Below are 14,698 nucleotides of genomic sequence, written 5' to 3' on the forward strand. Positions count from 1 at the left end.
ATATACCATAAGCGCTAACGATAGTTAGTAAAATAGTACTTGGTGCTAACAACAACAGGCTTAGAGGCGTATGGAGCTTTGGTTGTTGTGGGCGTCTATATCTGCTGGGATGAAATGAGGGCACTTTAGCCAACTGTGGCAACACACTACTATGCTCTTTCTCGCTCTCACACTTTAACTGCTAGCTGTTTTTCTACTTCTCCCTCTCTGTATGCGCCAACTGCCTGTTGTAGTGATAAACTTAAAATTCTTGTTGCATTTGGCAAACAAACTAGACAAATGTTTATTTAAGTGTTGGAATAACTATGTTGCACAAGCTGAATATTTAGTGTACATACGAGCAATGAAAAATCAACAAAATTGAAAAAAGTACATTAAACAACAACAACAGCAAAAACAATACTACTACTGATACAACACAGATGCAGAGTTAAAAAGATACTTTCACAGATATGTGGATATGTTTGTGAAGTATGTATGTGAAGTTGTTGTTTAAAACAAATGCAGCTGTATCGCTTATATACAAGTATACAAACATACATACATACATACATATGTGCCTCCATAAGTAACAACTTATTTATACAACTGCTTAAACGCATACGAAATGAGTCAGTGCATGTATGTATTTGGCATGACTAGCTGAATAGTGAAAGGAGAGCTTCGGAAGTGATAAAAAGAATGCTATGCAATTTTCCAATTTGAGATTTAGTTAGTACAGTGAACCTGCTGGTAAAAAATTAAACAACCAGCGTGCCTGAACACACGAATTGTACTCGTTATTTAAATTTTTAATGGTCTTAAATGGCAGTATGTGTTGAGGGCTTCTTTATTCTGGCAAAAACGATATAAATAACAACTAGTGACGGACTAGTTACAAACAGACCAGTTGATTATTTTTATTTTTTGTCGTTTGAGAAAATGTGTGCTGCAAATTTAATATTTTTCGCCAAAATTAATAACTAGTTACATACTAGTTACAAAATGGACCAGTTGGATTGATATACTTTTCACCCTTGTGGAGGTCTGACGCACGAAAATAAATTATTTAATCACAATTTAAACTCTTGTTACTAGTATTAACTCCAACTATAACTAAAAATAAATAGCATTGGTCCCAAAGTAACTAGTTAAAGCACTGGTCACAATATTCAAATGCAAAATTTGCAATTTTCAGCAACACAGCTAAAAGTAAACAACAATTTTAACAAGCGTAAACAACGAAAATACGAAAAAATATGCTACTATTTAACAAATAACAGCAAAAACAGCGCGAAAAAATTGCCAAAAAAAAAATTGCTTGCAACCAAAATTTGCAGCAAAAAAGAAACATGTAGCGACACAAGCGAGCAAAAAATATTTGTAAAATACTATTTTTTGCAAAAAATCCAGAAGTTTTGAAGCAAAAAATTTAAGTAGGTAGAAAAATGCGCGGCGAAGTTGGCTGTGACAGCGCAGTCGACGACGCTTATGGCTTGCTGACAACGCCGCAAATTTTTTACAGTTCCTCTTTTTATACTGCGAGTGTTTTTGTGCTATCCCGCCAGTCAAAGTTATTGGATTTTTATAAACAATTTTGCAAAATTAAACATTTACACATTTTTTTGGAAAAAATCCGAAGAGCAATCGTGCAAAAAAGCAGGGCACATACAGTAGCAAATTTATTGTATATGAGAATACCGAGCATGCTGTCGGCAGATTTTCGTGCGACAATGCATGTGTGCGCGTTTAGGTGTGTAGATATATGGGGCGTTGAGACCGCTTAGGCAAGGTAGACAGGCAAAGTTCCAATGCCACGCTGCGCTAAGCTCTTTGTTTGATCAGCTGAAAATTACTTTAAAGGCAATTTTTTCAGAATTAATTTTTTTATAAATGCTAAAAACAGCACATTGGACACATATTGTTTGCTTTAACTTGAAAAAAAAATGAAAAAATATAAAATAACAAATATTGTTTTCTTTACTACTGTTATTATTAGTAATAATTATTTTTGTGAAAAAAGCAAACCTTGAGCAAAATTTTTAACAACTTTTTGCGTGATATTTTTAGCCTTTGTCAATTTTTTTCTATACAATTATATGTGAAATGTGCTCATATGCATACCATAACCACTTTAGAGTAGGATAAGGTTATGACAACATGCTAAGTACTTGGGTAAATTGTGTGGAAACCAAGCTGGTTACATTGTTCTTGTCATTTTTTCGTTTATTATTATTTTTTTTTCTGCATTTTCTGCAATTCGCTTGAAACAATGCAGGTTTTGGTGTGCAACGCTCCCTTGAAGTGTCTACGAATTGTTTGTGTATTTGCTAGTGAATAGTATAGTAAGTAATACATACATTTATGTGTATCTAGAGAAGTATTTTCATCTGCTTGTGCTAAATGTATAATTGATGGTCAGTCAGTGCCGCAAAGCTTGTGGCTGCAGACATTTCGAATGAAAGCTTTGGCGGTGGGGGAGCGTTAGGGACGTCAAGTAAGCATTGAGTGATGATGCTAAGCGTAAAATTAATAGATTTACGCAGCGGCAACGTTACTTACATACATACATAAACATTTGTATATTTGGAAGAAAATTAAATTTGTGTTTAAATGAACTTTTGAGTCAAGGTTCACAGGTTTTTTTGGCAAATTGATTTTTTTAATTCAAAAATAAAAGTAATGCAGTTTTTTAGTTTTTTTTTTCAATTTGAATTTGATTTTTTTTTATTTTTCGAATTTGGAGGAAATAATTTTTAAAATACTTCAAGTTTTCGGAGTTTTGACCTCAATTATTCTGAAGTTTAAATACCGATTAAATAATATAAAAAATATATAGAAAAAAATTCATATTTTTTTATATAAAATTTAATAAAAAAAATACAAAAAATATTATAGGTTATATTAAAAAAAATATTTTTTTTTTGAAACACTTCAAAATATTGGCTCATTATTGGCTTTCAAATTTATGATTAAAAAATTTGTATTTCTGATATTTATGAAATATATGTAAAAAATATAAAAATAAATAAAAAAAATTAAAAAAAATGTAAAAAAATATTAAAAAATATAAAAAATTAAAAAATAATAATGAAAAAATTAAAAAAAAAATGTAAAAAATATATAACAAAAATTAAAAAAATTAAATAAAAACAATAAAATATTTTGAAAAAAAAAAAAAACTTATAAAATATACAAAAAAAAATTGAATAAAAGTACTAAAAAGGATTTTCCATTTATTTGATCATATATTTATTTTTGATTTTTTAGTGTTTAGTTTAGATTTTGTAAAAAAAAAAAAATATTTTGGAAACTAGAAATTATTCAATAACGATTTTGATCGAATGATTATTCATAAAAATTAAACTTTTTGATAAAAATTCAGGTTATTAAGAAATAATATTCTTTTAAAATCAAATAAATTAAAATAAGAATATTGATAATATTGTATTTAAAAAGCAAGTATGTACTTGAAACAAAGTTTCAAACCCTAGAGATGAAATCAATGAAAGAAAGTTATATTTTCAACGAAAATCATTTAAAAATAATAGGTACTGTTGGTAATATATAAAATTTCTTGGGATCAAAGTTAACAGGATATCAAAATTGTCAAGAAGAATTAAAAAAATCATTCAAATTTCTTATAAAGAAAAATCTTAGAGAAATCTCTTAAAAATATGTTTGAAAATAGGATTAAACTTCAGAACAAAACTTAGAAAAAGAGAGGAACTCTCCACAATGAAAGCAATTTGTTCGAGAATGATAAGTAATTACAAGGTTTTGAAAACCATGAATCAAAGATTTATATTATTATGTAGAAAAAATGTAAACATAGAGCACTCCAAATAGTTTATGTACTACTAAATAACACACGCAAATAATTTATTAATAAAACTTTATGAGTGTACGTATTACAATAAACCCCACTCAAATCAAAACAATAAAGAGGAAATAACAGTTTATATTTTCTATTTGTACAAAAAAACCATAACGACAAACGCAAAATACTATATAAAAATTAAAGATAAAATCGAACATATTTTCCAACTCACTGCAACCATTAGAGGCAGACACCAACACAAACACACACACAGCCATTAAACAGAAGTGGCAGAGAAGTGCTGCTGCTGCTGCTGCTGCCACGAACTCACTATAAAATTCCGCAATATTTAAACAGCAATATTTACTCATCAATTTTGCAACTCGCTCTAGAAACTGTATGGATACAAGTCCGTGTACGTGCGAGTGTGTATGTGCATATATATATACATATATGTGTGTGTTTGTGAGCGCGTTATTGCGCGCTGAAGGTCAAATTGTGGTATTTACGAGTAAATGCCCTGGAACACTTTCAAACAGTAGCACCGCACATGGAACACATTGAACAAATAAATGGAGCTTTATGTGTCTTGCAGTGGCAGGAACTTTGGGCAAAAAGTGTATAAAACAAACAAGCTAACAAACTTTAAGGCTATATAGAGTTATATATATACATATATTATATATATGCTCATAGATATTTAATTTACCTATATATTTGTATATATGTATGTGTGTTGCTCTAACAAGATTTGTGCGCTTTGCCACTCAACCCTCACGGCGGCCAGACCAATCACAGTTGTTCAAGTTGAACTGTGAACCCTGAAGTGCCACCCACAGACAATTAATATCTGCACTCGTTACATAAACAAAACAAGTACAACAACAACAACATGCTATATAACATTAATATGGAGTATGTGTACAACAACAACAACAAAAACAATTGCAAATAGCTAGATGCTAAATGCTAAATGGAATGAAGAGCAACAATTCATGTGAGTTAAAATAAACTTGTGCGAAAATAAATTTATTTACAGCTATGTGTATGTGTATGTATGTGCTTCTATATAAATACACTTTTATGTTTAATACATTATTCATAATGACTTTTGGCTGTGCATGAAGTGAAGTGGATGCGTCGAACAAACATACAACCACATAAAAATATAACAACAACAACAAAAACACATGTGTGGCAACAATTGTAGCAAATCATTCACTCATGTGCGCTTACAAACATACACACAAACATATTCATATGTTAAGGCAAAAATTTGCGAGTGTCACGGTTTGTAGGTCTATACATATATACTATATATATATGTATGTATGCAACTCTATGTCCATATTGGCAACGGAAATTTCATAAACTCGCACTGAAGTGGCGAAGCGGCAAGGATTCATGAGTGAACGAGCGCGCCCTTAGCTATAATTCATGTTTATTTTAATAAACTCATGCTGAAGCGCAGCAAAGCTCAATGTGCACTCAAAGCAAAAACAAAAAAAAAATATAAAAAAATTTAAAGCTCAAAAATATACACTCATGTGTGTGTAAGGAATGTTACAAATTGGATAAGAGCAATAAAATCGCGGCAACAAAAAACCCCAGTTATGACCAAGAGTAAACATTTCATTTAGTAGCATACTTTTCGGCGCAAAAGCTGGTGCTACGCGAGCACATCCGTTTTTTTCGCTTTCATTTTATTGTTGAGCAACGAGCAACAATGTTGAAGGGATAATTTAACTTGGAGCACACAAAAAATACAACAAAAAAATATCAAAAAAAAAACAACAAAATGTAAAAAAATACCAAAAACAACAACAAAAAACATAAAAGTACAACAAAAAAATAACCAAAACAAACTGTAATGAAAAAAAGTGCAGAAAATATAAAAATGTGAAACCTCTTAGGGCGAGTAAATTGCAGAAAAACAATTCTAGCTGCGCGCTTAAAAGTATGCTTTATATGGAAAAAAATGAGGGTCATATACTACAGTACTCGGGCGCAGCCAGCTGAAATAGCAACATGCACTGCTTTAACACTTGCGAATTAATGCCATAAGCAAAGCAAAGGCAACAAAATTAGCTGTAAAATAACCGAGTAAAAGGGAGGGGGGCCGAATTGCGGTTAAAAAGCAAATACGTAAGGGATCTGATAAAGTTGTTTAAATAAAGACAAAATCAACTAGCAAATATAATGCTTACTTAGCATTAAACCTTAGTGGTTCAAAAGGGTAAAAGCTTACAGGACATTCAGGCGACCAAATAAAAAAAAATTTTGGTGTATATGATGAGTGGACTAAAGATAAAGAATAGCGGTTAAATGATTTGCAGTTTGAAATTCATGACGAGACAAGATGAAAGCTTGCTTTGTAGAAGGATATAATGAAAAATATTTTGTATGGAAAAAATTGAGGATTCTACTGGTAGAAGAATGCCACTTTATTAACTTCGAAATTTTTTTGAGAAAAATGTCTTTTAGAATATTAAATAAATTATATACAGTAAAACTGCCATAACAAGTACTTCTAAAACTCAAAGCTCATAAATCGAACTCTTGAAATGGCAGTATAAGTCAAATCTCATATAAATTATCTTTCCTAACCGAAAAGTCTCTCTAACTCGAAATCTTTTTGGGGGTTACGGTGATTCAAGTTAGGGAAGTTCAACTGTATTTAAAATCAAAACAAAATTTCGAATGTTTATTGAATTTATTTTCATTGAAAACTTAAGCCTAAGTTTCGAAAAACAGTATTAAGAGATACTTATATTTTTGGCCTAAATTTTTTTATAAATTCCAGAATAATCTTCGAAATTTCAAAGTTGTCATATTTTCTTGTTTCAATTTTAAATTTACATATGTTGGAGATTGAGATAGATCATCAATGAAGGTTCCAGAAGCTTTGTTCAGTCACTGAAAAAACTACTGAAACAATGTTTTTATATGAATTTTCCTTCAAGACTATTTTGAGCGCTTTTGAAAATAAGGGTTTTCGAAATTTTGATTATAAAATTAGAAGATTTACTATTTCGAAACAACACTTACATAATAAATAATGTAACAAATTTTAAACTAATAAGAAGATGAAGTTTATATAGGCCGAAGAATTCAAAAAAAAAGAAGTTGAAAAGTAATTTTTTTCGGTCCTTGACCATATTTTTAAATAAATCAATAAAACTTTTGAATCACAATATATTTGACGACTTTGCGGCCTTGATGAGAAGCGTCAATGAAGCGATAACAAAATTATTAAAATCATTATTAATTTCTCAAATAATTTTAATGACTTTTTAATAGCAGCGCCCAAAAGCAAACGCAAGAGTTCAAACAAAACACGAACAACAAAGCAAAATCCAAAACACACATGTTAAAAACTTATATAACTCAATAAAAATTATTTTCTAATAAATTGCATAGTTCCCCTGAGGTTGAGGTTAACACTACTGTAAATATATCTTTCTATATACATATGTATGTACACATGTTTCTCGGCGTTTAAATTCTGAGCTATTGATTTCGTAGACGCAAGCTTTTTTTCTACTATTTGTTTTTTTGCTTTGCTTTTTTTCTATTCTTCCCAGTGACAAATGCAAAAGTCAACAAATGCTTTGAGTTGTATAGCAAAAGCAACAACAGTAGGCGCATAACCTGCGAAGCAAAGCAGCTGTCGGGCAGCACAGTGTGTCAGTGGCAATTGATAGTTTAGGGAGCAAGCAATGAAATCCAAGTAGCCATTGGGGACTTTGGTGTTAGAGTATAATTTTTTCTACTTTTTTCTTTATTTTTGCACAACTGTGGCGATATGTGGCAGTTTATTAATGTTTTGCAATATTTATGCATTGTATTAGAAATACATTTAAACTGCCAATTAATGACATATGTTTTTGAAGTTGAAATTGTTTGATTGATACTTGAAGAAAAAACTAAATAATTGCTTATTGTTTATAAAATTAATATGAGTTGTTATTAGGTAGAACACAATTTCTATATGGTATAAGGAATTATCTTGAATAATAGATACCAGACAGTATGAAAGGTTTCTATCGTTTTAGACGAAAAACATTTTTATACAACAAAGTTCTCATTAAGGACGATTCTCTCTTCTCTGTTGCTATATTTATATCTTTCCGTCGAACAATCTTTAGAGGTCTCAAAACAGCAAAAGTCGTTAGAACTAGATCCGATTATAGTATATGATGATTGTTTAAATATGAGATTAAAGATAGATCTTTCCAACGATCAATCAAGGTCTCAAAACCGCAAAAAGTTGCTGGATCTAGATCCGGAGAATATGGTGAATACAAAAGCAATTCAAACCGCGGATTATATGAAAATATTATCCGAAGGATGTCGATTTCCCTTTATCGATCGTCCAAAAATGATATACGTATATGGAGAGTCTTTCAAAACAAAATACGTGATTGATAATTATAGAACAAGTGTGATCTGAATATTTTTACATATGGAAAATGAATAGGTTTCAAAGAAAAAGTTATTTTCTTAGCAAGAACTTGGAAAAAATATATCCGAAAACTGCTATCAATACTATTGGACTGTTCTTAAGTAAGGATTTTGACTCACAGCCATACATTATTGAACCATTCAATACCGATTTTGAGCTATCATAGATATTTTCACTGAAATGTTCTCATTTCTGAAAGCTATCTCTTCTCCTCGCACATAGAAACATTCTCTATAACCAGTATGAAACGGATTTAGAGACACACAAGGATTGTCACCTCAGCAACATTCCTCAATAATCAAGATGAGTATGCTTTACGCCATTAAATCAAGATTCTTCAAATTAATATGCTTTTAATTACACGCATATTGAGAGAAGAATGTGACGGACTCAAGAAGACATCACATACTAGAGAAACAAAAAACTTTTTCAATTGTACTAAATACTTGCAATAATTAGAGACGCAATTCAAAGCAACTATTCAAGACAATAATTAAAGCAACAAATAGACAGCAACTTAATTACAAATACATTTAGTTGTAATTAAATTGTAATCATAGAGAATTACTAAGAAATAATTCAAGGAGAAAGGATGTGAATAATGGAAAAAAGTGAAATATAATCGAATGTTGTAAAATATAAATAAATAAAAATATATATATATATATATAATAAAATATATATAAATATTTATGTACTTTCAAACCACAAACGGAATGCAATAAAATGGCAGACAAATGAAATCAAATTACTAGTGATTACTCACAATAATTACTAACAAGAAAACATATGTAAGTTTAGTGTGAAGAAAAAAGCATATAACTTGTAGACCAAGTGACAAGTGCGAGTATATAAGTAAACATATTTATATATAATAAACACATAAGCATTTATATACATATGTACATTATAAACATGTAAGTCTGTCTTAAGTGCCTCCTAATTGAATAGCAAGCGACAAATTAAATTCTATCCAAGCAAGCTTACCGATTAAAAAGTATCTCCACATTGCAAACATTTTGTTGCTGCGTTGTTTCTCCGTTGTTGTTGTTGATATTAAAGATGGCTCTGCTGCAGCGCTTGACAATAAAGTCTCGTTGTCGCCTATAGGCGGCTGCTGACACTAAATGCACTACTGCGAATTGTTGTTATTGTTGTAGATTTGGCTTTTACAACCAGCTTTGTGCTAAAAATGCTTGCTTTATTGCACACTTTTTATTGTTATTCTAATGGCGGTGGATCTTGGTGGTAACTACCACACTGTTGCACTAATGTTTTTGGGTTGTTGATGTTATATGGCATTTGCTGCCATTTACACAGTGATTGTGGTTAAGTTTGATTATTTTTCGTAAACACTTGTTGTTTAATGCTGCACTGTTATTCGTAGAAGCACGTTTGCGCAAACTTGCGCTACAAGTTGCAAAAAAAAGTTTGTGCAAATAGTTTGCACAACTTTTTTTTTATTTATTTTTAGTTATTTATTGTTGTTGTTATTGCAAGTAACTGACAGACATTTTCTTATTAATTTTTTAATAATTAGTTTAACTGTTGGTTAGTAAGCACACTACTTTAGTCTAATTGTACACATTTTTGTTAAATTTTATCTGCACTCTTTCACTGTAAAGAAGAAAAAATTAATAATAAATTTATTATCTAAATTTTGTTATTTTTTTTTTAATTTTTTAAATTATTCACTAAAATTATATTATTTAGTGTTGTTTGTGTGGTGTGGAATTATTGCTGTTGCCATTTACTGATTTCCAATTGCTTTTCTTTGTTTTTCAATTTCTTGCCTTTTTTACCGATTGTGTGGCCTACAATTTTTCCTATAGTTATTTACAATTTTTTACGACACTTAAGCTATAACGCGCACACAAAATGGCTTCTTCGCCTTAGCCCTTAAAGTAAGTTATTTATTTTGCTTGATTTTTTACTTTGTCATGTCCACTATACACATACATATGCTTGTAACTACAACTGGTTCTCAGTCGACTTGTTGTTGTTGTTGCCATAGTTGTTCTTGTGTCTTTTACAATTCTTCTTATTACACACACTGCAATGCGCCACACAAAACAATGACTTTAATCAGTCGAAGAAATCAAGCAAAGCGACTCAAGTTGGTTTGAGCACTCCTGCAGACATACATACATATCTACACATATGGGATACAACACTTAATGCCGTATGACAAGGGACGTTGAAAGGAAGTGTATGTGCTGCATATACAAAAGGTAGGGTCGCTTAAACCAGGTAGCAAGACACAGCACACAATACAGCCAAGCAAGCGTGGCTTGTTTCAGCAGAGACCATAGCCAGAGCCAGCCAAAAGTCAATCCATTACAGCGTTAAAGGAGAAAAGGTAAGTAAATGTAAAATCCGTTGAGTCGTTTAAAAGGCTTCCAAGAAGTAGGAATGCGTCGTAAGCAGAAAGTTAAGTTACTACTTGTTGTTGCTGTTGTTATTGCATTTAGAGCTGCTCATACTAGCTTGCATGTATGTGTGTGTTCGCTTTGTGGCTTGACTATGAATTTTATGCCGTTTTTTCATTATTGCTTTCTTAACCAATTTCGCATTATTATGTAGACGTATTTCAAGAGAAACGCTTAAACCGAACACACACATGTTTATATACATATGCATATAAGCATTGTATCAATATAAACATGCCATCACTGGCAATATTGATGCGCTGCTGCTTATGATGATGATATTGGAAATTGGTAGGTGAGGTAAGACGGACAGCTAACCATGATTGCTGACTGGTTTTTTAGTGGTGACGACGTCTCAAAGCCGTGACGCAAAGCTGGCTTGGCATGTTGGCGACATACAAACAGCGCTGGTGAAGCACGCAAGCGAATGAACGGACGGACGTATTATATATTGAAAACAGGTTTGACAGGTAGTAGAGGTGAAGAAAACGTAAAATGAAATACAGAAAAATGCTGCCAGCTAAGCCACACTCAAGCTACAAATGTATATGTGTGTGTGTGCTCATACAAGTGAGCGGCTTGGCTGCTGGAGTGTTTTGTAGACATGCTCACGCTGCTGAGCTGAGTATGGGTACAGGTGAGCACACACGTTAAGATAAACAAAAAGTTATAACAGCGCTCAGCAGACCCCTCCAATACACGGCGCCACTGCCAAACAAGTCATACACTGCAACTACGTTACGTTACGTTAACCGTACGCGCATATTATCTGCATAGCAGTTGAAGTATAGAAAATAGTGGACGGGAGGAAACGCGCAATAAAGATTTCTCTGGATGCTGTGCTGCTTGCTGCTTTTCGAAGTGTAGTTGTTGGTGCTGACATGCACTCGAGTGGCTTTAATGCCTACACTGCACACACATGTATATGATATTGTTATTGTTGTTGGTTACTTTGATTTTTGGTTGTTTTTGTTTTTACCTGCACTTCATATATGCACACACGAGCAGTAACACTAATACACCAACAAAGTAGGGGAATTTCTTGGCAATACCAAAAAAAAAAATCTTGAAAATCTTAAGGTTTGAATCGTTCACTTCTCGTATATATACATATATATGTATATGTTTATATGTATGCACATTTTAATTTAATCCAATCTATAATAGAATTCCATTCAAATACGAGCACACTCCGCGCACAATTTAAAGGTGTTGCCTCACATTTTGTTGTTTTTTATTTATTTATTGTATTTATATATCTCGAAATTTGCACACTCGCAATTCCGCAAACTTTGCGTTTCACCGTTTTCTCATATAACAAGCAACAACAACAAATCGCCTTAAGCGAGCACACAATTTTTTTGTTTTTTGTTTCTTACTTCGATACTCGTTACTTTGCTTATAACTTGATTCCTTTTCTTTGCTTACCGCACACACACACACACACAAACACTCAATTTTGCTTTCCCGTTATTGTGTGAATTTTGTATTTTTTTCCATATCAATAATAGAAATTAAGTAATAAAATATTTGCGTTCACTAGCAACACTCACTAAATTTACTACACACAGTGTGTAAAATACGGTCGACTGCTGTTAGTTTGCTTTTAGCCGCCTTACTTTTTTTTGGCCTTTATTCAGCTACTCAAATGCTGCTGCTGCTGCTTTCCGTACACAGCGTTCACAAACAAAAATCGCCACACACAACAAGTAACCGTTGATTGTATCCGACACTGTTGAGAGCACAAATAATACTAAAGCAGGTAGCGTTGTACGCAAATGCAATGCTACGCGCTGTTGAGTTTGCTGCTGCTGCTTCTTCTACTGATTCGCCTCAAAAATTATGCGCTCTCTCACATGCATAGAGAGAACAATTGCATTTGCTTTTGTGCGCTCTCACGAATTTGTTCGTTCATTTATTTAGCAGTGCATTTTCTCAGCAACATGCTCAATTGATTGCATTTGCTGAGCATTAGCGCAACATGTTTTGCTTTGCAGTGCTGCAACTGTTGGCAACATTTATTAAATATTATAGCAACATTAATTTCTAAAAAGGGAGAGCTCGAAAATATGCTCAATCTCTTTATTTTTAATGCGCTGAAATTGCAAGCAACTTTTGGAAATGTTGTGCAACATTCAATTTATTGCGATCTCAAGTTGCGTTTGTATACAAATGTTACTAGAGAGTTTAGGCAACATTGTTGAATTTATTATGTATGCAGATGTTTATAAGCATAGGAGATGTTGCTTTGAGTTTATTGCTTGAGTCTATTGACCTTATTAAATTGAAAATAAATTATAAAATAATAAAATAAAACAAAATAAAATAAAATAAAATAAAATAAAATAAATAAATAAAAATAAAATAAAATAAAATAAAATAAAATAAAATAAAATAAAATAAAATAAAATAAAATAAAATAAAATAAAATAAAATAAAATAAAATAAAATAAAATAAAATAAAATAAAATAAAATAAAATAAAATAAAATAAAATAAAAAAAAATAAAATAAAATAAAATAAAATAAAATAAAATAAAATAAAATAAAATAAAATAAAATAAATAAAATAAAATAAAATAAAATAAAATAAAATAAAATAAAATAAAACAAAATAAAATAAAATAAAATTAAATTAAATTAAATTAAATTAAATTAAATTAAATTAAATTAAATTAAATAAAATAAAATTAAATTAAATTAAATTAAATAAAATAAAATAAAAAATAATTTACAAATTAGATTTAAGGATGCAGCTATTATAAAAATATATTAAAATTAAAATATTTATTTTTTCAAATATTTTTTTATCCCTCCCTCCCCTCCTACCCTCATCAACATCACCAACAATTTGTTGCAGCACAAAATTTGTATCCCTCAAATAGTTGCGGTACATTTTTACCACACCGCGAGAGTATCTACAACTGGAAATTGTCTCTTAAACCAATATTGCATTTTTCCAGCGCAGCGCTTTTACAATTTTCCTCTTCGCATTTGCCGCCTTTTTCTAGGCATGTAGCGGACTCTCTCGTCTGTTTCGCTATTTCGTGCTTATGCTTTTGTTTTGATTTCTATTACTTTATTTTTTGGATTTTTGTTTTTGCTACTCATGTTGTATGAACTATTATTGGCGATTTCGTCGAACCGGTTGCACTGGTTTTGTAGTTGCACTTATGTTGCAACTAATGTGCGGTTTCTGCATAGAGAATGCATTACCGTTTTTTGTTTTTTTTTCGACTGCTGCTGCTTTCAATTGCTTTTTTGTATGGTGAATGCAGGTAGGGGTCAGCATAGTTCATGATAGGTGGAAGAGATTGTGCTAAAGTGATTGACTTTAAAGAAACTTAAGGAGAAAATCAGATTTTAGATTCAAGATAGGTTCAAATTAAAAAAAAAAAACTAATTAAATGAAAAAGAAATAAAAATAAAAAATTAAAGAAAAGAAAAGTAAAAAGTAATTAAACTAAGAATTAAGTAAAATTAATATTTTTTAATAAAATTATAATATAATTCAAATAACTGGAATTTTATTACAACAATTACAAATTTAAAAAAAAAATTAGAATGTTTAAAAATTAAAAATAAATATTTTTTCACAGATAAAATATATATGTAATTTAATTAAAAAAATAATAATAAAAAAAAATTTAAATAAATTTGTATTAATTGTAAAAAAATTAAGTAAAATTAATATTTTTTAATAAATTAGAATATAATTAAAATAACTGAAATTATTACATTTTTTTACAAATTATTTAAAAATAAAAAATAAATATTTTTCCAAGACAAAATATAAAATTTAATTAAAAAATAATAATAATAAAATAAAAAATTAAAAAATTTGTATTAATTGCAATAAAATTCAGTAAAATAAATATTTTTTAATAAATTATAATTTAATTAAAAAAAACAGAAATTATTACATGTATTAAAAAAAAAACAAAAAAAAGTATGTGTTATAATAAAAAAATTTCCCAAACAAAATATAATATAAAATTGAAATATA

At 30.2% G+C, this 14,698-nt stretch overlaps 1 protein-coding gene across 2 annotated transcripts in view; it reads right to left on the minus strand.

Moving 5' to 3' along the window:
• Positions 1-12,463, minus strand: part of LOC105218392 (uncharacterized) — a 218,049-nt gene extending 205,586 nt beyond the window's left edge. Inside the window, exons 1-2 of one of the 2 annotated variants that reach the window (XM_054228323.1) lie at positions 12,313-12,463; positions 9,252-9,881 (exon numbers count right to left, since the gene is read on the minus strand). In XM_054228323.1, the coding sequence (XP_054084298.1) occupies positions 9,252-9,282 (31 nt within the window). In that variant the 5' untranslated portion in view covers positions 9,283-9,881; positions 12,313-12,463. Of the gene's footprint in view, positions 1-9,251; positions 9,882-12,246 lie in introns of both variants that reach the window. The other variant, XM_054228322.1, reaches the window with a different exon arrangement.
• Between the last annotated feature and the right edge of the window lie 2,235 nt (positions 12,464-14,698).

This window comes from Zeugodacus cucurbitae, chromosome 3 (assembly GCF_028554725.1).
Source record: "Zeugodacus cucurbitae isolate PBARC_wt_2022May chromosome 3, idZeuCucr1.2, whole genome shotgun sequence".
Lineage (NCBI taxonomy): Eukaryota > Metazoa > Arthropoda > Insecta > Diptera > Tephritidae > Zeugodacus > Zeugodacus cucurbitae.